The sequence below is a fragment of the Equus quagga genome, chromosome 9, assembly GCF_021613505.1.
Source record: "Equus quagga isolate Etosha38 chromosome 9, UCLA_HA_Equagga_1.0, whole genome shotgun sequence".
Taxonomy (NCBI): domain Eukaryota; kingdom Metazoa; phylum Chordata; class Mammalia; order Perissodactyla; family Equidae; genus Equus; species Equus quagga.
Window position 1 is genome coordinate 71,666,246 of NC_060275.1, and position 27,591 is coordinate 71,693,836.

Genomic DNA, 27,591 nt, shown 5'->3' on the forward strand with positions numbered 1-27,591 from the left:
AAGACAGCTGTACTTTTCCCTAAAAGAATAATGAATCAAAAGGACTAATGACTAAGTATCAGACGGTTATCTTGCTAGTAAATTATTTTTATTTATTTTTTGCTAAGGAAGATTAGCCCTGAGCTAACATCTGTGCCAGTCTTCCTCTATTTTATATGTGGGTCACTGCCACAGCATGGCTGACAAGTTGTGTAGGTCCGCACCTGGGATCTGAACCTATGAACCTGTGCCAGGGAAGCAGAGCATGCTGAGCTTAACCACTAGGCCATGGGCTGGCCCCTGCTAGTAATTTAAAACATGCTTTAAAAAAAAATCTGGCAATGTATGTTTTTAGGTCTACCAATTGTCAAATTTGTGACATCGAATGGAAAAATCCATTAATACGATTTTCGCTCACAGCAAAATAATTGTATTTTGGGAGGGAATGAGGCATCACCACCACTTGGTGGCAGTATTACCAAAACTTTAGGATTAAGCTTTTAGGAATGAATAAGTAGCTAGGCAGATAAATCTAAACACCTAAAATTAGGGAGAAAAGGTAAATGTCACAGTGAAAAGGCATTTTATCCAACTCTAAGTTCGACTTAAAGGAGGACACAATATTAGTTTAAAGTAGCACAATTTGGCATATTCTTCCATCACACAAGAGTTTGTGGTACAAAATGAATAAAGGAAATAATCTTGCTGATCAACAGAAGGAAAAGTGTAAGCTGTGATTTAAAGCTTAAGTATGTGAATTCCCTAAACAGGTCTGTTGAACATGTTCTTCCTATAAGTTCCTGGAGAGTCTGTCTGGAAACTAGAAGCAGTTGTTCTTCATAGTTATGGAGTAAGTTATGAGGCAAATGAAGAAATGGAATCAATACAAGACTCTGGACTCATATTGTTTTATTACTCCAATTTCTACTAATCTCTCCATTATTAGATTTTAAAAATTCTACTAAATATATACTTTCCTGATGATAGTATTTCTAAAAATTTTTTTTCAAGATTGGCACCTGAGCTAACATCTGTTGCCAATCTTGCTTTTTCTTCTTCTCCCCAAAGCCCCCCCAGTACATAGTTGTATATTCTAGTTGTAGGTCCTTCTGGCTCTGCTATGTGGGATGCCGCGTCAGCAGGCCTATAAGTGGTGCCATGTCCATGCCCAGGATCTGAACCAGTGAAACCCTGGGCCGCCAAAGCGGAGTGCATGAACTTAAACACTCGGCCATGGGGCTGGCCCCTCCTGATAGTATATTTAGTAAGGTAAGGAAAGATGTATTATAACTTAAGGACAGAAAATCTGTTTAGCTGCCTTAGAAAAAGAATGTGAAAATAGTTAATGAATCTGTATATAGAACCAAGGACTCAGGTGTTCATTTATTCTGATTCTTATATTTGAATGAATCTTTCCTACTTATTAAGGAATTTAACACTTTATTTATTGAAGTTTTATTTACCACTACTTAACAATGATCAAAATACGAAACCATTTGGCATGAAACATAAACCGTGTAAAAGAAAGGAAATGGTACATGCTGTCAGAGCCTGGTACTCCTTCTTAGTAGATCTTAAAAAACATATAAGGGCATGTTTTTCAAAAGCTAAGGAACGAATGCATACAACTCTCATTTTTTAATATGGTTTTGAGTCTCATGAGAAATTACATATAAGGATTGCTATTTGCCCAAGTTTAGTCCGTTTCAATTTATCACCTCCTAGGATGAGAAATATTGCAAGAAAAGTCAAAAGCAGAGTTTTAAAAAGTGGTCTTTAATGAAAAATATAAAAATATAATACTACATCCTTGAAACATGATTTGTATGTTCAGCAAGTCTTAAGAGATTCCTAATATAAAATAATCCTGTGTTTAATATGTATGTATTTTTATTTACATAGACAATGAAACCTTCTTTTACTTGACAGTAATATTTATGATGCTGACATCCTCATAGGGCTTATCTGTTTTGGGATTGACTTTGACGTTGGAGATCCTTTGTACAACTTCCATTCCTTTAGTCACTCGTCCAAATACTGTGTGCTTATTATCAAGCCAAGGCTGTGTTGGAGGACAAATGGAAAATCTTGGTAAACCCAGATTTTTTAAATCACACCCTCTGGGTGAGCAAATCAGAGAATTTAAATTTATGGCCAAAGTAGTCTTGAGAAAGAATAAGAAAGCTGGAAGCATCATGCTCCCTGATTTCAAACTATATTACAAAGCTACAGTAATTAAAACAGTACTGTAGTGGCATAAAAACAGACACATAAATCAATGGAACAAAAAAGAGAGCTCAGAAATAAACCCACACATATATGGTCAATTAATTCACAACAAAGGAGCCAAGAATACACACTGGGGAAAGGACAGTCTCTTCAATATGCGATGTTGGGAAAATTGGACAGCCACATGAAAAGAATGAAACTGGGTCATTATGTTACACCATACACAAAAATGAACTCAAAACGGATTAAAGACTTGAACATAAGACTTGGAACCATAAGACTCACAGGAGAAAACATAGGCAATAACCTCTTTGACATAGGTCTTGGCAATGATATTTTTAATCTGACACCAAAAGCAAAAGCAAAAATAAACAAGTGGAACTACATCAAACTAAAAAGCTTCTGCACAGCCAAGGAAACCACCAACAAAAGGAAAAGAACCTACTGAATGGGAGAAAATATGTGTAAATCATGTATCTGTTAAGGGGCTAATATCCAAAATATATAAAAAACTCATACAACTCAATAGCAAAAAACCCAATCCAATTAAAAAATGCACAGAAGATCTGAATAGACATTTTTCCAAAGAAGACATACAGATAGCCAACAGGTACATGAAAAGATGCTCAACATCATCAGTTATTAGGAAGTACAAATCAAAACCACAATGAATTATCACCTCATACCTGTTAGTATGGCTATTACCAAAACAACTAGAATTAAGTGTTGGCAAGGATGTGGAGGAAATGGAACCCTTGTGTACTGTTGTTGGGAATGTAAATTGGTACACTATGGAAAACAGTACGGAGGTTCCTCAAAAATTTAAAAATAGAGAACTACCATAGAATCCAGCAATTCCACTTCTGGGTGTTTATCCAAAGAAAATGAAAACACTAACTTGAAAAGATAGTTATGTACTCCCATGTTCACTGCAGCATTATTTACAATAACCCAGACATGGAAACAACCTGTGTCCATCCATGGATAAACGGATAAAGAAAGGAATATTATTCAGCCATAAAAAAGAATGAGGCCAGCCCTGGTGGCCTAGTGATTAAGTTTGGCGCACTCCACTTCAGTGGCCTGGGTTCGGTTCCTGGGTGTGGACCTACACCACTCATCTGTGAGTGGCCATGCTGTGGTAGCGGCTTACATACAAAAAGAGGAAGATTGGCAGTGGATGTTAGCTCAGGGTAAATCTTCCTCAGCAAAAAGAATGACATTTTGCCATTTGTGACAACATGGATGGACCTTGAGGGCATTATGCTAAGTAAAATAAGTCAGACAGAGAAAAACAAATACTGTATAATCTCTCTTACATGTGGAATCTAATAAATAAAACCAAGCTCATAGATACTGAGAACAGATTGGTAGTTGCCAGAAATGGGGGTGTGGAGGGAGGGAGAGAAATGGGTGAATTGGTTTTTTGTTTGTTTGTTTTCAGTTTAAATAAAAAAACAATTATGCTTTTTTTATATATTAAAGAGATGTACAATAATTTCACTTAGCAGTTTTTAAGAGTGATTTCCATGTTTATATGAAAAAATATAAAAGCACAGTATAATGTTTAAATATCTGCATCTTTTGGACTAAAGGGAGCTAGAAGATGTTTGCTAAAGGTAAGTTTCTTTCCATGGCTTAAAGAATTATGGCTAAGCCTTTCAAAGTTCTCTGCAGGAATCCTATCTGCACAATTAAGAGGCAATTTGGAATAGTTTGGGCAGCACGTGCTTTGACATTAGAGAGATGGGAGTTCAAATGCTAGTTCTGCTACTTACTTGACCTTTGGCAATTTAATCACGTCTCACTGTCTGTTTCTTCATCTATTATTTAAAACTGGGTACAGTGATACTAGAAATATTGTGAATATAACATGAGATTATCTGCCTGGCAGATAGTAGTTATAAATATTTTTCCTTCATTGCTTGGTGCTTACTTCCAAAAAATAGTGTTTAACTTTTATAATTTTGTGGAACTGCATAGCAATAGAGCTAGATATTCTTATACTGTATTTCATCAAATCTATAATGCTATTGATCATGGATTGCAGTCTCACTTTATATAAAAATGTGGAGAAAAAAAGTCTTAAAGTCAGGAATTCATACACTCTAATCACCCCATTCTAAAGATGAGGAAACAGGCCCAGAGGTGAAATAATTTGTTTTGGATAGTACAATTAAGAGTGGCAAAATTGGCTGAAACTCAAGTGTCCTGCATTACAGAAGTATTGTTTTACAAAGTAAAATCTGATTTGTTAGGTAATTTTACATTTTCTTCTTTAAATTGTTTTCCTTTTTATATCCTGGCAGTTGTAAATAATGTTAAAGAATAATGCAGCTCTCTCTTCCATTGAATTTAGTCTCTTAATTCATAACCTATGAATCTTTGGCTTATAGACAATGTTGTTCTACTTACCGTTGGTACTACTGTTATGAAAAACTGGGATCCATTAGTATTTGATCCAGCATTGGCCATGCTCAGTGTATAGGGTCTGTCATGTCGTAATGTTGAATGAAATTCATCTTCAAATTCTCCTCCCCATATGCTTTCTCCTCCCATACCAGTACCTGTTGGATCTCCTGTCTGAATCATGAAGCCCTTAAAAGGAAGTATACAAAAAATTTATTACACTGTCCTTTTCTATATGTATGCTTTGGAGTCTTATAAGTTTGTCAAGAGTGCTTTGTATTCAGTAAGATCTTCACTTTCTTGACAGTCACTCTATAAAGTGATTTTATTAAACCTTTAGTTATACTTTAATTTGGGTGATGTATTTTTATTGCTCAACCACTACCTTACTTTAATGATGGAAACAAAAATGCAAAGGTCATCTCATTTATAGACATGTACTATCTTTTCCAACAATCCAATTAAAACCAATTAATAGTGGAAATAAGTTTTAGGATCCGTGAGGTATGTTAGGTCTTATACAATTGCCCCATTCTCCTCTCCTCCCTTTCCCTATCACTCTGGATTTCCAAGTGAGTCATTTCACTCATTCCTTCAAAACCCTGAAATCTGATTTTTCCTCCAGCCATTTCTCCTGTCGTTTCTGGCCTGCCAATAACCAAGAACTATATCACTGCCCCACCTATTTAATGGAATGCTGCTCAACAAAATCCTGGTTTGAGTTCATTCCGCTCTTCAGGTATTAATGATGGTTCTCATAGATTAAGTGGCAACTTGGCTCTTCTATTATTTAAAATCTTATGTTCTAGATCTAGATCTTATCTAGCCACTAGGAACAGATTACCTTGGCTATCGGTTTTATCTACGCATGACCCTTTACCCTTTACTTATTATCTGACCCTTTGCTTTAGCTGCTGACCAAATATTGCTGCAGTGTTTCTAAAAAGGTGACCATGTTACTATTCCTATCCTTGATTCTAGATCTGATATTCATGACCATCTATTCTGGCTTCCATAGTCCATTTTTCCTATTTCTTTCTAAAAAACTGGTAAGTGTGACAGAATAAGATTCCTTAGGTTTAAATTTCTTGTTATGTAATAACATACTCTTCCTTAAATCACATAAAATGTGTGTAACTTACCTTAATGATACGGTGAAATGTATGTCCATTATAATAACCATTTCTGCTGTGCACACAGAAGTTTTCCACTGTCTTAGGGCACCTAGTAAGATATACATTAAAAATATGAAATCTATTCAGAGCAACTTAAGACAGTTTTCTTTGCAGTGCTGCTTCCTAATGGTGTTTTCAATATCTTCTGAATGTTTCAGAGGGCTAGTGTTTTTTCATAACCTCTTCTAATTTCAGGAAAAGGAAGAGTTGAAAGGGCATATAAGCAGTAGTATATTCTTACTGTTTAATGTAGTATCTTTAGATCATGATTGCTATTATATTTGAGTTTGACAGTGTTTAGATTTGGAGGTCGTTTAGCAGTTTAAAAAACAACCATAAGGGGCAAGCCTGGTGGCATAGTCGTTAAGTTCGTGTGCTCCGCTTTGGTGGCCCAGGGTTTGCCAGTTCTGATCCTGGGTACAGACCTACACGCTGCTCATCAGGCCATGCTGTGGCAGCATCCCACATACAAGGACTAGAAAGACTTACAACTAGGATATACAACTATGTACTGGGGCTTTGGGGAGAAAGAAAGAAAAAAGAGGCAGATTGTCAACAGATGTTAGCTCAGGGCCAATATTCCTCACCAAAAAAAAGGGAAAGACAACATTCTAAAAAAAGAAAACAAACAACCATACAATCTTAAAATATATATATAGTTCACTGCATATAGTGGGTTAAGTTCCTGGGGAACGTAATTTCCTTATAAAAACAATGTTATGTTACAGTGACACATTCCTGACCAAGACTTACTCACTGAAATATCTCTTAAATTTAGTCAACTTTAAAAGACAGTCATACACTCAGAGTAGTCTTCTAAATAATATTAACTAATCTCATGAGATGATTTAATATGATACATTGTCATGTAATAGCTCTTAGAGCTGGAAATGGGAGGAAGTATCAAGAAAATCTTGCACCAAGTACATCAGGTAACAGGCTCAATATGTGTATGCCTTCTGAGCACTTGAAATGATCTGATCCAGAAGTTTAGAACTGCCTAGTTCTTTGTTCCGTACTAAGGTATGGTATGATAAAACATTCATATCCAAAATAAAAAAGTGCTTTTAGTTAAGGTGTTATAAAAGATGTCACCTTTTGGATCAAGAATAGCCAGAGATATTCTATTGTATTTGGTATTGCATGTTCATTTTGCAAGTTTTCAAACTGTCTAAAATACTTTTCTGCTTTTTTCAATGGAAACTTTTGTTTTTTTGTTGGAATTCATTTTTAAAACATATAGCTACTGGGATTAAAGAAGAGGTAGTAGATGTCTAGCAAATGTGAGGAAGGAAAAATAATTATCCTCCCCTTAAGGATTTACTTTGAGAGGAAAGCCAGTTATAACAAGCAAGCCACAATACCTACAGTTGGGAAGTACAGTTAATGGTAATGGTAATATTCATTTGTATGTCACCTTATAGTTGATATTCAGCACTTTCATAGCCAATATATTTTGTTCTCATAATAATAAACCTGTAAAGTATGTGTATATATATGTATAAAATTTTTCCATTTTCTAGTGGAACAGTTATCAGAAAGCTTAGGATAGACGCTCTATCAAACATTTCAATTTTTCAAAATTCCTTAAGTCAAAATAACAAGAATTTTAAGTTGCATAGTTTCTTCAAATATACACATTTACATTGGTGTTTATTTAAGACAACAAAAACAGTACGTACTCAACAGGAAAAAGTTTGATGTGAATGTCTCCCATGCTTGTGTGGATAATGGCACTATCTGAAACTCGTTTAGGTCCTTCAGCTTGAGTAGCTGCCATGACTTCTTCTTTAGAAGGTTTCTCATTAAATACATCTCGGTCAGAGTCTGCACTTTTTGTATCTTCTGGTTCTCGTTTGGTAAACTCAAAGAGGAAAGTAAAAAGTGAGTGAATGAATTAAATTCTTCATCTGTTCAAATTTATGAACAAGAAAATTTCATTTCTAAGAAAGTATTTGAGGAAGGAAGAATGCACATCAGAAATAAATCCTTTTTCAGGAGACATAAGGCAGTTAAATAATTTTTATGCTTACCTAATATGAAAATAATCCATATAATGAAGATGTATCATTTCAAATGGGATTTAATTTCCTTTTGGGTGGAAATTTTTTTGGGTACACACTTAACAAGACACAGTTTTATCTGAAGTAGCTCTCTACTTTGCCTTCCAGCCTGTCCTTAACCTGCCAGCTGTTGCTTACTTTTCACTATTTAGATTGCTTAGGTTTGAATTCCAGCTCTGCTACTCACTAATTATGTGATTTTGGGGAAGCAAATTCATTTCTTCCATTTCCTCATTCATAAACGGGGAGAAAAATAACTACCTCAAAATGGTACCTGTTGTGAAGGTTAAATGAAGGGATATAAAGTGCTTAGAGAACAGTGCCTAACATATAGAGGGCACCATATACACATTATTAATTACTATGAGCAGAACCTGGTGCTCGGTAGGATGAGGATTCAAAGAAGAATCAATAATGGATCTAGATTTTTTTTTTTTCCTGCAGAGTCCCATCTGATCTATCTAAACCCTGAAGTTTGGGAGAAAGAACACAAAGTTTGAGTGAAGGTGTAGAAATCTCAGGATCCTCAGTGTATAGGGAGAATTGAGAAACACTTTTCAGTTGTTAAAACTCTGGACTTCTTAAGGCCTGGTTCTTTTATTTGATTTTCAGTAAGCAGAAATCTTTGCTCCCAACAAAGCTCTACCTGATGCCAACTGAGTTCCAGGAAGGTAAAGCTCATGCCCCATGTCCTGTCTTGCCTAATGTCATTCCTTGATCCACTTGGATAGATTCAAATAAACAACCAACCAAGCTAGTATGTTATTGCCTTAATATCTTATTCTCCAGTTTTCAAAGGAATGGCATGTCTGTTGTGCTATTTATTTATACGTATTTTTAAATAGTTATCTTGATTTAGCTCACATATGGAACTACTAAAGTTCAAATTTTGTAAAATTTTACTTTTATTTCATGATATTGGATTTGAAAAAAGGCATAAAAAATTTATATATATATGTACACCATCTTAGTTTTGCTTAAGAATATGTACATCTAATACAACTGAAAAATAATTTGTGAAATTTTAGCTGTATAAAGATGCACTGTGAGTGGTTTATTTTTTGTTTTTCTATTTCCTTAAAGTTTACAAGGAACATGTATGGTGTAGTCAACATAAAAGCAAACTCTGGGGAAAGAAAAAGAAAACTTGTTACATAAAGTTTTTTAATAAAGTAGATGGAAAATGAGTATATGTGTTTTTAGTATATATCAAGAATTCTCTTTTATGATTAATTTTTATGTTCAAAACAGTTAAAAGCAAGAAAAATTATTTTCCTTTAACATATTAATAAATTTTTGGCAATGACTTTATAAGCAAAATTCTCATCTTAAAAGAATGAACCCATTTTAGGTTAAAAGCTTGGATGTGGTAGGGAAACTGCTATGTCCTATGTTTATCAAATGCTAGTAATCTTAATAGCATCACAGCTGCTTACAATTTATCAGATGAATGAATGAGCATACTAAAATGGCTCAGACACTTTACTAAGCTTTGTGGATTTTATAGTGAAGAAAACATAGTGCTTGGCTGAACAATTAGGATGGTCCTACTCCTAGAAAGCTTAGTAGTTTGATTTTGAGCCCAATCTCAGTTAACATGCAAAGGACTTTGAGTTCTCCAGAAAAAAACAAAACCTCAGGAAATACAATTACAAGGTAGCACCATTACACTGGAATCAAAAGGTAAAAAAAAGAAATGTGTTTAAAGAAGGAAGCATGGAAGTTCAGGGAGATAAATTATGTTCAAGAGTAAGAGCTGAAAAATAATAAAAACAGAAGAATTTTTAAAACCCCATTGTGAAAATTATTTTGGATGCAAGTATTACTATAACCACGTACTTCTTATTATTTTAGACAACACAAATAGCTATAAAAGCCAGGCTGAAAAATTTTCAAAACAAGATGGAAAACAGTACAGAAATACTTCAAATCAAGTCCTAGTCAAAAAGTCTACAATATTTATGTTGTAAGATGGCATTCTGGTTGTTTAGAAAGTCTGCTATTATGCCAACATTCTCGTCAGCTGAAAGCACAGCTAAGAAAATAAAACCCCAACTGGAGTTGGAAGAACTGGAAGAAACATTAAGGTCCATCTCTTCGTACTTCCACATACCATATAAAATCTATTCTTTTTGAAAGATGTACAGACTATTGTTGGATCAGCTTGAATATTCTGCAGAACGGGATTTTCAGAAGCTTTCATTTCTATAGTAGTTGCAGCACGATGTTTTTTGGCTATTCCTTGGAACAAAGCCAATTGCATCACTCTAATATTTTCTTGCTTGCCTAAGATCCGCACACACCTGGAAAATACAATATTTTATGCAGTAAAATTATCAGAACTAACTCCAATTATAACAACTTTACAGATAAAAGCTAAGAATCAACTATCCTTTAGCTTTGTAAAAAATAACTAGTGAAAGGTTTTTAAAAAGTGTTTCGCTATACCTCCCACAAAGTTATTTTAAATTGACAGGCAGCTATAATTTTCAGGTTAAAAAAAATACAATCATTCAGTCATACAGTTTTAACCTATCCCAATTATTTTAATCATTCTGTAAGCCTTCAAAGACTTTGTATTGCCAAGAACTACAATATAAGTTTGTTTATATGTGAGAATGTACAGCATCAGATTCTTTTCTCCTTAAAATATATTTTAAGTTCTTTTCATTTACATTCAGTGATAGGATCTGATTATAGCTATTTTGTACTAAGACCAAATGGAGTGTTTGCACAAAAGGCTTATTGTGGTTTCATGCATTTTAACTTCTGATTTTATGTCTAGCAGGATGTAATGCTGAATTCTGTGGTTAAAATATTTGGCAACATTTAACGTGAACCAGGCTAATTTAAATCAATAAGCAAAAGACAGACTGAAACTTGTTAAAAAAAAAAAACAACTTGAAACTATGCATATCTTCTTTCCATTTTTTTCACAAACATGAGTGGAAACTTTTTACATAAGATTATAAACAACCAAAAGACCACAGAAAAATCCAGTCAAAACATTTGGTTAAGTTTAGACATTTGGGACCATTCCACTTGTCTTGGAACAAACAAAACTCCCATTGTTTCTCTGAAGGAGAAATGGTTGCCCCCAAAATGCATTTTTTAGAAACATACATCATATTAAAGCTTACCGGTTTGTTTCTACATTTATAACTTTAATACCCAGCATTGTTCCATAGAGCACGAAGTGTCCAGTTTCATCAAAAACTATATTAATTAATCTTACTGCATCCACCTTCTCCAACTCACGTTCTACAGCCATTCGCCGGCCAAATTCCATGTCTGGTAGCTGTTGCCTCATCTGCTGCAGTTCAGTAAACATCTAGGAAACAAACTATTTATTAACAAAAATCTACATAATAAAGACAATGGGAATTTAAATAGAAGCAGAGTATACACTAAGAGCCACTGACAGTTTGTGTACTTATGTATCGTCTTAAGGAGGATTCTGAACACTATAAGCAGGAAATAAAAAGACATTAGTAAGTTCAGTCATGGAACTTAGGTTTTCTTGTCTCCAGTCTCTGACACTGATATATTATTGCTTACTCATGTGCCAGAAATAGCCTAGATACTGGGCTACATTTTTGTAGTGAAGGACCCTTGATTACTTTTGCTAGAGAGAGGATTCAGTTTCAAGACTTAAGGTTTGTAGATGGCCATCTGCCCACATATAAGTATTTCATAAACATTAATCCAACTTGATAAGCACATCAGAATCTTTTTACATATTCTAGTCTTAATAGCAGGGCCTCTGTAATACATAACTGTATGGCCATATGCAGTGATCCTGGTTAATAAATACTAAAAGATATAACTTCACACCATCCAATTAAATATCTTGTCTGTTAAACTAGGACTCCAACTGGTTACAAGATCTCCTTTCTCCCTTAGTATCGAACTGTGAGAGTCCAGTCATTTATTAGTCACTAGCATTGTAACTAATTTCCTTGGCATTTGGCTTTTATTTTTGCAAAATCTCTCATTCTGAATCTCAACTTCTGTCATAAGTTTTACTACTGACCTTCTCTTATCACCTCGGCCCTTTCACTTCAACAAATGTTGACAACAATGAAGAAACAGAGTGGATTAAACAGCTCAGAGTGTGTGTTAAGTGACTGATATCTAGATACCAGGTTCTGAATATTTCTGTTCCTAAGGAATCTTGGAAGAGCTGCAAGTTGGTAAAGAGTTTTTAAGTTAAATTATATTTAAGTTGAAACTAATATCTAGTTACTAGCCAGCATTAAAGAAAACATCACAAAGAAAGGTTTCTCCTTTTCTTAAAAGCATAGAGGAAAACTATCTTCTTCCAACAAAAAAATGAGTCATGAGGATGATGTGACTAGCAGATCTTCATATTTGTCTGGATTCATATTACTTCAGGCAGCTAATTCGCCAAACTTATTACCACTTGCCACCAAACAAGAGTGTCACTAATAACAGTGATAGAGTTTTTAAAGAGCTTAATGCAGGGAACTGTAATGAAAATTGGTCACTACCAAGATAGTAGAATTGACAGTCATACAATATACCTTATTGCTACAAAGGTTCAACTCACAGACTCTCAGAGGATTCAACACACCATTAGCGTTTAGAGAACCACCTGATGGAAACAGTTGATGAGGCCCAAGTTTCCACAAAAACTAGTTAACTACGCATGGACAAAAACTCTTATTCTACAACTACCTGCTCTAACAAACTCTTGTGAGCAGTAATTATGAGTCAGGTACTGTTCTTAGTGCTGGAGATAAAATCATGAGCCACAACAGATACAGGACCACAGATCTTATAGAGTTTAGTCTACTGGGGGTTGATACACATTAATCAAATAATAAGACCACGTCAAATGCTCTAAAAGAACATAAACAGAGTGATATACAGTCACATAAAAAAAACTTCTCCTAGACTGGATGAATAGTAAAAACTTCCCAAAGGAAGTAATCCTTTGAGATTTGAAGGATGAATTCAAAAGGTAATGGAAGGAATGGGGTGAGGGGTCACTTCAGGCAGAAGGCACAGCATACACAAAGGCCTCGTGGTGAGAAGCACGTTCAGGGACTTTAAAGAAGGCCTAACTGGCTAGAGTAAGAGGCAAGGAGAAAGGTGATTTATAGTAGGTTACAGCAGTAGGCAGGGGCAACAACATGGGAGGCCATGATTTTGGTCTTGATCCTAAGAACAACAGGAAGTCACTGAAAGGTTCAAAGGATGACATGATCAGATATGTGTTTTTAAGAGATTGCTCTGTGTGCAGTGTGGATAACAGATTAGGAGGAAGCCAGAAGAGATATAGGCCAGGTAGGCCATCTAATAGGCCAGGCAAAAGATCGTGAACGTAGGGTAGTGAGAGCTGTGCTAAAAGGAAATGGATGGATTTAAAGTATATTTAGAAAGTAAAACGAACAGGACTCACAATGAATTAAATAAAGGGGTAAGGAAAAAGTTAAGGATGACTCAGGTTTCTGGCTTGTGCAAGCAGATAGATACTCATGCCATTCATGAACACAGCAAAAAAAAAAAAAAAAAAGGAATAGGACCAGGTTGGTTCATAATAAAAAGCTGGAGAAGTAAATTTGGGAGTAGTCATATTCAGACAGGAGTGAATAGAGTGAGAAGAAAAGTGGGCTTAGAATGAGTTTTGATGATCTTAGGAGGAGGAGCTTGCAAACAAAACAAAACTGAAAAAGCCACATAAGCTGAAGGATAACGGTCTCAGAAGACGTCACATCACAAACCTAGGGGAGAGAGTTTGAGGAGGAACAATGCAAGACAGCAGACAGTTGAATATTATCTTTGACGTGCTAAAATAACCACCAATCTAAATGTCTATATCCAGAAAAAAAATCTTTTAAGAAATAGCACAAAATAAAGCCATTTTCAGAAAAGTAAAATCTGATTAAGTTTAAACTGCACTTACACTTAGTGATTCATCGAAGACTCTCATGAGTTTTCCAGTTAAAAACCTGAAAATTCTAACTTTTCTATCAGAACCAATAGTAGCTATTTTCTTCCCATCAGGTGAAAAACATATGCTGGTTGGATAAGCCTTGCACTTGGCAAATTCATACAAATCTGTGTCAGTTTTATATTCCCAGTTCACATTTTTGGGGAATTTATACTCATTAGGAGGCCCAGTCCAGTATTCAATCATTCCAGATTTGTCAGAAGACAGTATTGCTTTGTAAACTGGGTTTAGTCGTATCTGAGTAAGAGGTGATGTATGCAGTTTGTCAAAAATATGAAGTGGCTGATTATCTCCTCGACCATCATAAATGAAAATTTTTCCTGTACTCTTCTCAGAAGCAGCAACTGAAGATATGGCATCCCCTGGGCAATAGATCCACTCACATTGTCCAGGAAAATAGCTAAAATAGTAAAGAATTGAGAGAAAAAACAGGTCAATACAACAAGTAAGTATCCCTCACAACCATTACCACCAAATAATGTCCTGGCCAGTGATTTAGCTAGTTCTGGATCCCTTGCTCAAAAGTAACAGATAGAGATACAGAATTGGGAGGAACAACTAAGAAGGTTACTAATTTTTCTCTTTCTGACCTTGTCAATGCAGTGATAATAACTTCTGATGATCTATCAAATCACAAGAAGAGAACAGCATATGGCAGACCATTTACGTCTCTTGGGTAGATAAGAAAACCTAATCAGACCTGGGCCTTAAAATATTCTCGAGTATTGCTTTTTGGATCTCTATCTATGTCTCAGTCTATTCATAACTTACTTCTAAATAGGTTAGCATGTTACAGTATACTTTGTAAGTCATTCTTAAAATATTTAAGATCAAAATATTTTAGTTATGACTATGTTCAAAAGAAAAACATTCTTATACCACACTCCCATTATTAGTAACTTGATCTTAAAACTATAAACTTTGAACACGCCACCTGATAAAGTGTAAAAGAACTGGGACAGATTTAATTAATATACCAAACTTATACACTCAAGTGAGTGTTGTCTCTTTCAAAGAAGTCAGTCTGAAAAATCACACAGTCATTCTAATGATGGTGCTGATGCTCAAAACCTTTTTGGGGACTCTTCTTTTACAATTTCTGTCAAAGTCTAAAAATAATACTCCTTCAAAATCCTCAAAGGTGGTAAATGTTCAACATTTACAAATAGATTTCATTTTTATAAATGCCTAAATTCGGGGGAAACAAAGCTGAAGAATACGACAGATGATCAATAGGTATTCCTATTTGTAGTCAAAAAGTAAAGTTATGACCATAAATAATGAGACTGATTTCCTTTAGTGGCTCATAAATTGATTTTCAAGGAAAATTCGAAAAGAAGTCCTGCTGTGAAGTGAACTGTGGCCCCCTCCCCACCAACTTATATGAGGCCCTAACCCCCAATGTGATTATATCTGGAGATAGGGTCTTTAGGAGGGAATTAGGGTGAAATGAGGTCATAAGGGTGGGGCCCTAATCCTATAGGCCTGTAGCCTTCTAAGAAGAGGAAGAGAGAGAAATCATTTCCCCCTCCATCCCTTGCCCACAATGAGGGCACAGCGTGAAACTTGGATAAGAGTCCTTGCCAGAAACCAACCCCTTCTGGAACCTTGATCTTGGACTTTCCAGCCTCTGGAACTGTGAGAAAATAAACTTCTGTTGTTTAAGCCACCCAGTCTATGGTCTTTTCTTGTGGCAGACTGGGAAAACTAAGACATGTCCCCAAACAGTTTCTGAAAATACCAGGAGTTTCAAGCTAACATTCATTTAGATGCATATAAATTCAGTATGTTATCTTAAAAAATACATCTTAAAACAAAGTATTCATCTCATTACTGTACAATCTAACCATATAGTTTGGGTATCAATATACCTCACAATTAAAAATCACCAACAAATAACATCAATTCCAAAAATGAGCATACACCTTATAAGAACACAATACCATATTACTGAAATAAGCACAGAAGGAAGTTAATTCTAAGCACCAGTAAATTAGATATGACAAATCCTCATTAATCTATTAAATAGTGTTAGATGGTTATAATGAATCCTTGTTATGATGCTATTTGGAAATTTCTGCTGTGATTATGAGAAAAACCACAGCAGAAACCTCCAAACAGCATCATTACAAGGATTCTTCATATCTAATTTCCTAAGCAAAATCTAAAGGCACATTTTTTAATGGAATGGTAATATACTCTTTTTAGAAATACCTATGAAACTGTGAAGTTTAGTTTAAAAATTATTTCACTAAGTTAAAAAATACATACTTTAAAAAAGACTCACCCAAGCTTCAGCATATTGATCATGTCAAAGTTCACTACATCAAATACCTTCATTGCTTTATCGTCACCCACAGAACAGAACAAGGCTCCCTCAGAGCTAACTGCAATACTTTCAATAACTCCTGTTTAAATAAGCCAAATTAAAACATTCTAGTAAATAGCAATGAAATAAATGTGCACGATTCAAAGAAAAAACATTTTAAAATAAACTTTAACCAGTACAGTTTAAAAGAAAGCCACAAAAAGAAAAAGGTGAAATTCTTACCCAGGTGACTACGAAAATGTTTAACAAATTCAATTCCCTCTTCTATCTTTTTCCAGAACTTAACATGTCCATCATGACTGGCAGTAATAATAAAGTCTGTCCTGCATATATAAAATTGTAAAAGTTAATCACTAGACTGTAGGATCCTTTAACAAAAATTATACTATAAGTAGTCTTTTCATGGGGAAAATGCACTATTTTTCAGAAGCTCATAAATAATTAAATCCCAACATACTACTTTCATATGCAGCAAAATTCAATGCAAGTTTGTTTTGTATCCTATCCAAGATATTTTGGTTGTTTAAGTATCACAAAGATTTTGTACAGAATAGTCTGCCCTGTAAGGTATATAAAAATAAAAGCCATTTACTGAAATCTACCATAGGTTGGGTACTTTACCCACATTACCTTAGCTAATCTTTACAGCAACTCTACTAGGGTGGTATCATCATTTTACAAATTAGGAAATAGTTAAAAAATTTTAAATGTATTTGCCCCAGGTCCACAGTTGGAGAGTGGCATTCAAGATCAGATCTGCCTAACTTCAAAACCTATAATCTATCACATAATGCTGCCTTGGGTTAAAAAAAAACAACAAAAACAAATGAGAGAGTGATAGCAATGCTAGTCCTATATGCTGCTTTATATGTACTGACAACTTTGGGCCAAAAAAAGTCAGAATTACGCTATAAATGGAATATAAAGATATTTTAATTATATTTTGTATCTTAAACTGGCTCCAAGAGATTAAGAATAGACTGATCCAAAGAGCTAAGCAATTAATCTACTTCTTTCCATACCCACTGCCAATACCATCAAAACCACCATCATCTCTCTTTCAGATTTCTATCCTAGCCTCCTAATTGCTCTCTGTATCCAATTTTTCCCTATTTGAATCCAATCATCTCACCAAAGGCACAGTGGTCTTTAAAAAAAAAATAAATCTGATGTTACTCTCTTGATTATAGGTTCAAAATCCATATAACAAATGGAAAACCCTTAGGGATTTAGCCCTTGCCACTTTTCTCCAGCCTCATCTGCCTTTTAACCTCTAAACCTGTTCCCTTATCTATAAAATGCTGATTATATACTACCTCTTAAGATTGTTCTCTTTTTTTTCATGTTTCTTTCTTTCTTTTTTTTATGAGGAAGATTAGTCCTGAGCTAACGTCTGCCACAGATCCTCCTCTTTTTGATGAGGAAGATTGGCCCTGAGCTAAGATCCATGCCCGTCTTCCTCTACTTTCTATGTGGAATGCCTGCCACAGCATGGCTTGACAAGTGGTGCATAGGTCCACAGCCAGGATCTGAACTGGCAAACCCTGGGCTGCCGAAGTGGAACATGCAAACTTAACTACCACACCACCAGGCTGGCCCCTGAAGACCGTTCTTAAGATAAATGAGATAATTTATGAAAAAGCCTTAACACAGTCCCTGGACAGAATTTGAGCTCAACAAATAGTAGCATGTTACTACTATTATTATCCTTCTCTAAATCCCCATTCATCTATTTTGAAGGTCTTGTGACATTTTTAGGATGTCTTAGGTCTCATCATTTTCCCCATTAGTACTGAAGAGGCCAGGTACCAATTACTTCCATCTCAACTAGTACACTCTTCTTCTTGGAAGCTCAGACACTACTTGGTTCATCTCCTTTTGACATTTATTTCCAAAAGACATAGACACAAACTAGGGAGTTCTGTCTTAGAGAACACATTCCTTGTATGATATAAGAAAGAACATGTAGGCCTGTATTTAACTTAAACTATTACAGAACCTATGGAATTAAATAGAAATCCATACTATCCTCAAGTTAATTCTACAGATCCACCTTCAAATTAAAGCATTTTTTAAAAGAATAAACAAACTTTTCAGAAAAAGATAAAAAAGATGTGCTGGACTTACTTGGTGCACACCACATGGGTGATAACATCTCTGTGCATGTAACTACGCTCATACATGGACGCACTGGGGAGATTACCAAGATAAACTCTTTCAAACTCTAGAACTGAAAAAAAGATAAAGAAAAAAATTTATTTTTAACAACTGGAACTAAATACTATTTTGCAATTCCTTTATTTAAAATTTTCTAAATTATATTTTGTATTTTCTTCTAGATTTTCTTTAATTTCTCTGAACTCACATGTAATGAAAAAAAAATCCAGTGTCTCAAGTATTACACATACACTTAACTGTTCCTAGAACTTAAGAACTGAGTGGTTCTGGCTTAACATGCAGGTTCCATTAAAAAACAAAAACATAACCAAAAACCTTAAAAAGTTTCATGAAAATATCACAACCATCTTTCTAACCATGTAGATCCAATCATTAGTACTAATTTAAATAAGTACAGACCTTCCTCAACCTATGATGGGGTTATGTCCCAAATAAACCCACTGCAAGTTGAAAATATCATAAATTGAAATGCATTTAGTACACCTAACCTACCGAACATGATAGCTTAGCCTAGCCTACCTTAAACATGCTCAGAACACTTACATTAGCCCACAGCTGGGTGAAATCATCTAACACAAAGCATATTTTATAATAAAGTTTTGAATATCTCATGTAATTTATTGAATACTGTACTGAAAATGAAAAAAAGGTGGTATGTGGATACAGAATGGTTGTTAAGTGTACTGGTTGTTTTCTCTGGTGATTGTGTACTTGACTGGGAGCTGCAGCTCACTGTTGCTGCCCAGCATCATGAGATACTGCATATTGCTAGCCAGAGAAAAGATTAAAATTCAAAGTTCGAAGTAGTTTCTACTGAATACACATAGCTTTCGCACCATGCTAAAGTAAAAAATCATAAGTCGAACCATTGTTAAGTCGGGGACCATCTGTAATAAGAGGCCAGTGGCCATCTATAAAACATCAGTTTTTTTTTTTTTTTGGAGGAAGATTAGCCCTGAGCTAACATCTGCTGCCAATCTTCCTCTTTTTGCTGAGGAAGACTGGCCTTGAGCTAACATCCGTGCCCATCTTCCTCTACTTTATATGTGGGATGCCTGCCACAGCACAGCTTGACAAGCAGTGCATAGGTCTGCACCCAGGATCCAAACTGGTGAACCCCAGGCCACTGAAGCAGAATGTGCGAACTTAACTGGTGTGCCACCAGGTGGGCCCCTACATCAGTTTATCTTTAAGGCACTGATCTGCTTTGAAATCACTGATACTGGGTTTTGTCTTTGTTTTTGTTTTTTTGAGGAAGATTAGCCTGAGCTAACATCTGCCACAAATCCTCCTCTTTTTGCTGAGGAAGACTGGCCCTGAGCTAACATTCATGCCCATCTTCCTCTACTTTATTTGTGGGGCACCTGCGTGGCACGGCTTGACCAGTGGCGCACATGTCTGCACTGGGGATCTGAACTGGTGAATCCTGGGCCGCTGAAGTGGAACATGCAAACTTAACCACTGTGCCACCAGGCTGGGCCCTGATATGGGGTTTGAAATAGGTAAACGTTAATAAAACACCTAGATTTTTAGAGTTGAGAAAATCCTAGAGAGTATCCTGTTGAATGCTTCTCAAACTTTTTCCAGTGGCAAAACATTTGTAAGAGTGGTAATCTGAGGAAACATTGATTTTATTATATGAGCTATGAACAATTTTACTAGTAAAAAATATTATATGTGTACCTAATAAAATAATTGAGTGATGGCCAAAGGTGTACTAAAAGTTGCTAAATTAAACACAGTGAGATGTTTCAGTTTTTCATAACCATTGTATAGCAGACTCAAAGTTGTATTCAATGAACTACTTTTCCTTTCAGTTTTAGTAACAGAACCCCCATTTTTTATGTGCACATTGACATTCAGATGTAAGATGACCTTTCTCATCTTCTGCAGTTAGGAGTTATCTCATGTGCCAACGAGATAAAAGTGGAAGTGTTGTGTGACAGTCAAGAAGTCTCCTTGAAAAGGTGTGCCCTTCTTCCCTTCCTCAATCCTACAGCTTGGAACTGAGATGAGCACTGTAATTCTAATAACCACTCAGGACAAAGATGAGGGTTATACCCTAGCAATGTTTGGGCAGAAAGCTGGAAAAAGCTTAGGTCCCTTTGGAGCCTCCATACAAATCCTAGACAGTCTACTTTGGGACTTCTTTTACACAGGAGGGGAGTATACCTCTATCTTTTTAATATTATAGCAATTTTGGGTTTTTCTGTAATAGGTAGCTAAATTTAATCCCATCTGATATATACTCCTTTTTGCTGTTTGTTAGTTCACTTGTTGACGAGATATTTATTGAAAACAAAATAGGTTCCAAGGCACATGGACATAAAGAAGAGTAATATCTAATTCTTGTCCTTGTGAAACCATCAGTTTAATTAAAGGTAGGGCTGCATAATCTCATTTATAATGTCTTTCTGAAAATGTATACAAAGTCCCATGTCCAAAGAACATGTAAAAGGGGATGGTTCTACTTCTAGAAAGCTATATATATTAAACCCCTGCCCTTTTAGATAAAATTCTCAACAATATTTCTTTAACATTTGATACAAGTTTTTCAATTTTTTTCTTCAAACTGAATACATTATTGACTGGCTTAAATACAACAAATATCTAATTGAGGGTAAAGATTTTCAGCCCTAATAATTTCCATCTCTGTCTCAACTGTCCTAAGTTTATAAGATCTTTGTCTCCTAAAGCTAATATCAGCACTTTGATATTTTTTTATTTTCCCATTCCCCTTATTCATTTCTATTAAAAAAGGACATGCAAAAATATTCTAATGCAATAAAATAAACGAGAGCATAAATATCGTAATATTCATTCATTCATTCAATAAATACTTATTGAGCACCTGCTATAAGCAAAGCACTGTGCCAAGCACTGGAGCAAAACAGGCATGGTCCTTACTCTTGCATGCTTATAGTCTGAGCAGTGGAGAGAAACATTAATCAATCATATGAGTAAATATACAATTACAAAGTGTAGCAAGTGCAATGAGGAAAAAGCTGCTATGGAAGCATTTAACAGGAAGATCTGGCAATAAAAAAGTAACACACTTTAACGGTGTCAAGTACAATGTTCAAAAAAGTAGCTTCTTCGAAATTCAGATACATAAAATATGAAGATTACCTGTAAATTCTATGTGATAAACATGACTTCAGAGTTATGATCTTACGTGCTTTAGAAACCTAGCCCAGACTGGAGAAATCACAGGTTTCCCGGAGGAGGTGATAGCTGAGTTGAGTGCTAAAGGTTGAACAAAATTAGCCAAGTGAAAGGGGTGAGGGAAATTATTCTAGGTGGAGACATCAAGATACACCTTGGAAGGCATCCAGAGGAGGAAAAAAGCATGGCCCAAGTGTTTTAGTATGGCTAGAGCACAGAGCAAAGGGGAAGACAGAGTTAGGAAAGAGAAGTAATGGAAATGTGCTGGGAGGGTAAGGAGAGATCATAACATGAAGGGCCTTGTATGCCATGTTAGGGAGTTTGGACTTTGTTTTGAAAATAATGAGAAACCGCTGAAGAGTTAAGTAGAGGAGAGTGATAAAGTAAGATTTGAGCTTTCGGAAAGATCATATTTTAATCGTCTCACATGTTTAAGGAACACATTTCATAGAAAAACCTGAAAAATAAGAAAATTTAATCTATTCCTTCCTCTACCCCTTTTATTCGATAAAATTTTGTCACTATTCCACCTTAGCTGCAAAATGCTTCAGGCCACGGTATCTCATGAGTATGGATTGAAAACCACACACCTCAGGTTTCAGATGAAAAATCTGTGACCCAGGAAACTTATGTAACTTGTTCTAGGTAAGAAAACTCACTAGTAGAACAGTCAGGATTGAAATTATCTTTACCTATTCTTTAGGATGCTACATGGGCACTATCTCCCTCCTCCGCCAATTTTAAATAGGTACGGCCGTCCCCCCACATCCCAACATACTAATACCACTCCTGAATGAAAAGCCTTGTAAAGCACCCAGTACCCTTTTCCACATCTGCTAACAGAGTTAGAAGTTCCAACCTCCTACGGCTGCTGTAGGGACTAAATGAGAGGCGCCAAGCCCATAGTAAGTATCGGTATATGTTACCCTTAGTATCTATTACTACATATCAGTGATTAATAGTGTTAGATATTATCCAAAAGACGCTGTACTTAACCCAATCACTATCTCTGGAGGACGTGAAAGTACAGAGTGGCCAGAAGTGAGAAGATGACCCTCTGTTCTGAGAGCACAAAATGCCACAATCACACGCTAGCCGTTTTCGGGTCTGGAGGACGCAGCCTCCTCGCCCTGTGCCTATCTATCTCTGAATCTACCTTTCCTCTTCTTGGCCAGTGTTGCCTCTACAGGTAAAGGCCCAACCCAGCGCTCTTCATTTTCCTCTTCATTCTCTTGGGCGACCGCCACTGACACTGCCAGCTCTCTCTCTCGGCGTTCCGTTTTTTCCGGTTCCTCCGGATCCCGGCGCCTTCGCCGTCTCAGCTGTGAATCGCTACCACCTTCCGCCGCCATATTGCACGAGTCGTCAGAAACGACGCGACCGCCACAGCTCGGCTACCAATCCCAAAGCAGCGGCGCAGCCCTCTCGTCACGGCCGAGCGAGTTTGGGGATTGGCTGGGCTGGGTCGGAGCAGATCCAATCAGTAAGCAGCGCGCGCACAGGGCCTGGGCGGGGAAGTCCGGTCTGCGGCCGGCTAAGGCGACCTGAAGGCTCCGGCTCTGCGCTGGTAAGCGGTGGGCAGGGGCCGGCGCCGCGACGGTTGAAAGTTGCCGTCGCGGCTGGCGGCTCCACGGTGTGGGGCTGCAGCCGCGATGGTGGGAGCCTTCCCCCGGGGGAGCTGGATACCCGACGGGCAGCCAGGCCTTGAGTCGCGCTCTTCTCCGGCTCTGGCAGCCCGCGCGTCAGAAGAGACGGAGGGGTGGGGAGATGAAGGAACTGCCGCCGGTCCCCTGCCCTTCTCGATTCGCTCACACCCTCGGAGGAAGGTGGCGAGCGCTCCGTCCCGTTTTCCGGGGAGAGGACCTGCGGCAGGACCGTTCACCCTCTGCCTCCTTCACCCTGCTCTAAGCTTCCTATCCGTCAGCGGCCTTCTGGCCTTCAGCTCTCTTTAAAAAAAAAAAAATTATTGTGATAAGAAAACACACAACATAAAATTTACCGTCTTAATTTCTTTTTTAATCCGTTAAATACAGTTTATCGAAATGACCTCCTTAAAACTGCTTTCAAAACCCCACTCAAAATCATCCTGGTTGCTTGTTCCAAACCAGATAAATCTCTTCTTTCCTTTTGCTGTGAGGCGGACACCGGGTACAGGGAAGGAACCGCCCATAGTAAGCCCTTTTTAGAGGGCTTTCTTGTCTTTGTTTTTTCGAATTTTAAAGGCTCCCATTGTTGGACCCGTCCTACCTGGGAAGTCTCCTCGCTTGTCTGCCTTCTGCTGTCATCAGACCGCTTCGTTTTGTGTCTCAGGTTTGCCGTGCTCACCCTTGCCTCCCAGGCTTGTGTTTTTATGCCTTGACAGCCTCTCCGCGGCAAGCCTAGCCTTCACCTTTCCGACTTCTCACCTGATGGAGCCCAAGGCAGCAGTAAGGAGGAGGAGGGGAGGGAGCTAGTACTGTGTACAAGCACTCTCCTGGCCCCTTGTTCTTGCAGGCAGATTCCTCTAGTCTTCTCTGTCCTGAAGGCTGGAGGCACTTGCAGCCTGTGTTGTCTACCTTACCACATCATGGCACCTCTGACTACCTGAAATCCCAGCAGGTGTTTAGTTGTCCGTTTGTTCATTTTCTCTCTCCTCAGTGAAGATGTAAGCGCCACGAGGACGGAGACCTTGTCACCTACTCAGCTGTAGCCACAGTGTCTGACAAATGGCACACATTAAGAACGTGTTTGTTGGACAAATGACTACAGCTCAGAATTGTATAGGCACTTTCTATTGCTTTATTTCAGGAATATTAGGTTTTTTCCAGTCATAGTAGGGGTTTCTTCAATCTAGTGTTAGATCTGTTAAGTTTGTATGGAATAGTATCCCTAAATATAGCAATATTTTTCTTCAGTAAATGGGAATTGGAGTAGTGACTGAGGACCTCAACAAATTGACTTTTTCTCTTTCCAGAAGGGTAGATTTAAGGATACAAAATATGGGAAAGGGATAAAGTTAAAGTCTTAACTGTTTTTATTTGTATGCTAGTGCTACATTGAGCTGCCAGTCCAGCTAATTTGTTGAATATCTGTCCACACACGTGCATGCACGCACACAGTTTCACATTACTTTTGTGTGCTGATAATGTATATTGTTCGTTAGTATACTACAAAGTGGGGAAAGATTAATTTGCACTTCATTTCTAAGTTAAGGTGTATTTAAAACAAATATTTGTATAATGTTTGACTGTTTTGCTTAAAAATATTCTAAAATTGTTAATGAATTTATGGCTTTGCAAACTTAACTATATCTTTTATACATGGCAAGGAAGATGTTTAGTGTAAACATTTTTGGATGTGGCATAAATTATTTAACCAGTCTTCTACTAGTTGACATTGAGATTGTTAACAGTAATATTAGCAGCTAATACTGATAGAACTCTTTATATGTGAGGCACAAGTCTAAGAGCTTTACATATATTAACTCATTTAATTGTTATCACAACCCTGTGGGGTAAGTTCTGTTATTATCTTCATTTTACAGATCACTGGAAACTGAGGCACAGACGGTTTAAGTGACTTGCTCAAGGTTACACAGCTTGTAAGTGTTGAAGCCAAGATTTAAACCTAGACAGTCTGACTGCAGAGTTCACACTTAAAAGTTTTTTATAGATAATGCTACAGTAAGCATACCTAAGTAGACTTATGCAAATATATATATTACTAGGAGTAGAATTTCTGGGTCAAAGATAAATGCATTTAAAAATTTGATGGATATTGCTTATTATCCTACAAAGTGACTGGTCTGCCAACCATGCATCCCTCTTGTTCTACACTCTTGCCAATGTTGTTTCTTATAAAATTTTTCATTATTGCTAGTCTGAATGAAAAGTAACTCCAATTTGCATTTTTTTAAGTTTGACTGAGGTTAAGAAGGCATTTTTTCTATATTTAAAGATGTTTCTTATTTTTTCTTTTTTCTTTAAATTCCCACTTGTGTCCTTTGCCCTTTTCTATTGCAATGTTTTTGTTGTTTACCTTTAGTCTCTCCATTTGGTCTATTTCAGTCAGAAGCCTCTCTCTTCTAATACCTCCTTCTCTCCCTCCCTCCAAAAGTAATCGATAGCCTGACTTTTATAGTGATAGTTTTTTTGAGGGTTTTTTTTTATGATTGGTTGTTAGTTTTTTCTTCTAAATTTGTAGGCATTCATTATACATCAAGGAAATTAGGTCTTGGGTGCCATACATATTAGAGATATTTTTCTTAGGTTTTTGGGTTTTAAATTTTAACTTTTTAATGATATTATTATCCATGCAGAATTTTAAAAAATTTTATATAGAGATTTTACTTAGTTTTCCTTAGAAAGGCCTTTCCTAATCCAAGATCAAAAAAAAAAATTCTCCATGTTTTCTTCCTGTTTGTTTTTATGATTTCTGTTTGGATTTTTTGAGAGATGGAGGAGTGGTGTAAACATCAAGGTATATGTCTAGGCTTATGTTTTCTCCCCAAATACTATGCAGTTTGTTTAAAAAAAACCAAAAAAGGAGGGGGTCTATATGTGCCAAAATATACATGGAAAAAAACCCAGAGTAGTGTATAAAATATGCTCCTATTTGGATTGTTCTTTCCCTTTAATTTGCATTGCTTCTTTTGTCATATATCACTCACCATAAATGTGTGAATCTAGAAAGGCTTTATATTGTGTTCCATTGTTTAATTTGCCTATCCATGTGCTAATTCCAAACTATCATAATTAGTATAGTTTTATAATATGTTTAACATCTGGTAAGGCAAATTTTCCAATCTTATTCTTCATGATGGTCTTGGCTGTTTTTGGCCCTTTGTATTTCCATATAAAGTTTAGAATTAGCTTGTCAAGTGCCAGACACACAGAAAAATTTAGAATTTTGATTAAGATTCAATAGATCAACTTTGGGGAAATTAACATGTTTATAATATTGAGTCCTCCAATCTATGAACATGATGTATCTATTCAAGTCATCTTTAAAACCTCTTTGTTGGTAAGTAATTGATTAAGCTATATAAAACTTAAGTTCCATATGAATAAAAGTATTTTCAGGGGGTGGGTTATTCTGATTTGCATTTGGTGTTGTGGAGTAGACACCCTCATTGTTCTTTATGGCTCCGCCCACCTCCATGAAATTGCCCAACTTTGGATCTCATCCATCAGTCTGCCACCTGCCATTCCTCTTTGCAGCAGTCATCTAGCACGATTATGTCACGCTCCTCATTCCTTGAAGACTTTCAGCTCTTGGCTCACTGTCACCCTCTGCAGCACTACTACCATAATTCTTGGTGATTTTAATATCCACATAGATGATACTTCCAATAACCTGGCCTCTGTTTTTCTTGACCTTTCCTCCAGTGATTATATTCTCTATCTTAGCTGTGTACTCCTATGGTCATATCTGAGAGACTTTGTCATTCTTTCACTCTGTCTCTCTCTGCATCTATGCTACTACACTGTAGAGAAAAATGTACAACTGTGTATTAGTTTCACTTTAGATTCATGACTGCTAATCTCAAATGGGCCTTTAGTGCTACCCAGTAATCCTACTATTTTACCCTCTTCCGTCTCTTCCATATCTGTTTTATACATTTCTTCTGCTTTTAAACCTCCAATGCTTTGTTTCCATCCTCATTCACAGCTGATGACCTTAGTTACCATTTCACTGAGAAAAGAGAAACAACCCAAACAGAACTGCCGTAAGCTCCTAGCAACACATCTACTCACCTACCTACATTTGTGTCCCTAATATTCTGCCTACCATCACATTAAAATAGATGAACCGTGTGTACATTCAAAGCCAACCCCTCTACTTGTGCACTAGATCCCATTCTTCTTGTTCTCTCCTTTCTCTCCTGCATCAACAATATTTCCTCTTACTGTATCATATAAAGACGCTGTACTTTCTCTCATCTTACAAAAAAAGAAATCTCTCTCTTGACCCCAATCTCCCTCTAGGTGGTACCTTATTTTTCTTTTCCTTTAGAGAAAAAATTCTTTAGAACGTTTTATACACTGGGTATGTTTAGTTACTTGCCTTCTATTCTCTCTTAAATCCACTCCAATCAGGCTTTCACTG

At 36.5% G+C, this 27,591-nt stretch overlaps 2 protein-coding genes across 3 annotated transcripts in view; one reads left to right on the forward strand and one right to left on the reverse strand.

Moving 5' to 3' along the window:
- Positions 1–1,734: 1,734 nt before the first annotated feature.
- On the reverse strand, positions 1,735–22,857 carry PPWD1 (peptidylprolyl isomerase domain and WD repeat containing 1). Its single transcript, XM_046672305.1, has 11 exons — positions 22,661–22,857; positions 18,289–18,391; positions 16,384–16,484; positions 16,120–16,240; positions 13,785–14,232; positions 10,996–11,186; positions 9,969–10,158; positions 7,475–7,656; positions 5,760–5,841; positions 4,624–4,806; positions 1,735–2,041 (listed from the first exon to the last, which is right to left on the reverse strand). The coding sequence occupies exons 1-11, from the start codon at positions 22,854–22,856 to the stop codon at positions 1,898–1,900; spliced, it is 1,941 nt and encodes a 646-aa protein (XP_046528261.1). The 5' UTR covers position 22,857; the 3' UTR covers positions 1,735–1,897.
- A 146-nt stretch (positions 22,858–23,003) lies between these two features.
- CENPK (centromere protein K) overlaps positions 23,004–27,591 on the forward strand; it is a 40,091-nt gene continuing 35,503 nt past the window's right edge. Inside the window, exons 1-2 of one of the 2 annotated variants that reach the window (XM_046671071.1) lie at positions 23,004–23,071; positions 25,028–25,084. The gene's annotated coding sequence lies outside the window, so the exon portion shown is untranslated. Of the gene's footprint in view, positions 23,072–23,866; positions 23,931–25,027; positions 25,085–27,591 lie in introns of those variants that run through there. The other variant, XM_046671072.1, reaches the window with a different exon arrangement.

What these genes read in the sequence shown, in the direction of transcription:
- PPWD1 (XM_046672305.1), bottom strand. Translation starts at nt 22,856, where the DNA reads ATGGCGGCGGAAGGTGGTAGCGATTCACAGCTGAGACGGCGAAGGCGC. An exon ending in ATCAATATGCTGAAGCTTGG is followed by an intron (nt 14,233 to 16,119) that starts GTGAGTCTTTTT and finishes TTACTATTTTAG; the next exon opens with CTATTTTCCTGGACAATGTG. An exon ending in TCTTCGATGAATCACTAAGT is followed by an intron (nt 11,187 to 13,784) that starts GTAAGTGCAGTT and finishes TTTGTTTCCTAG; the next exon opens with ATGTTTACTGAACTGCAGCA.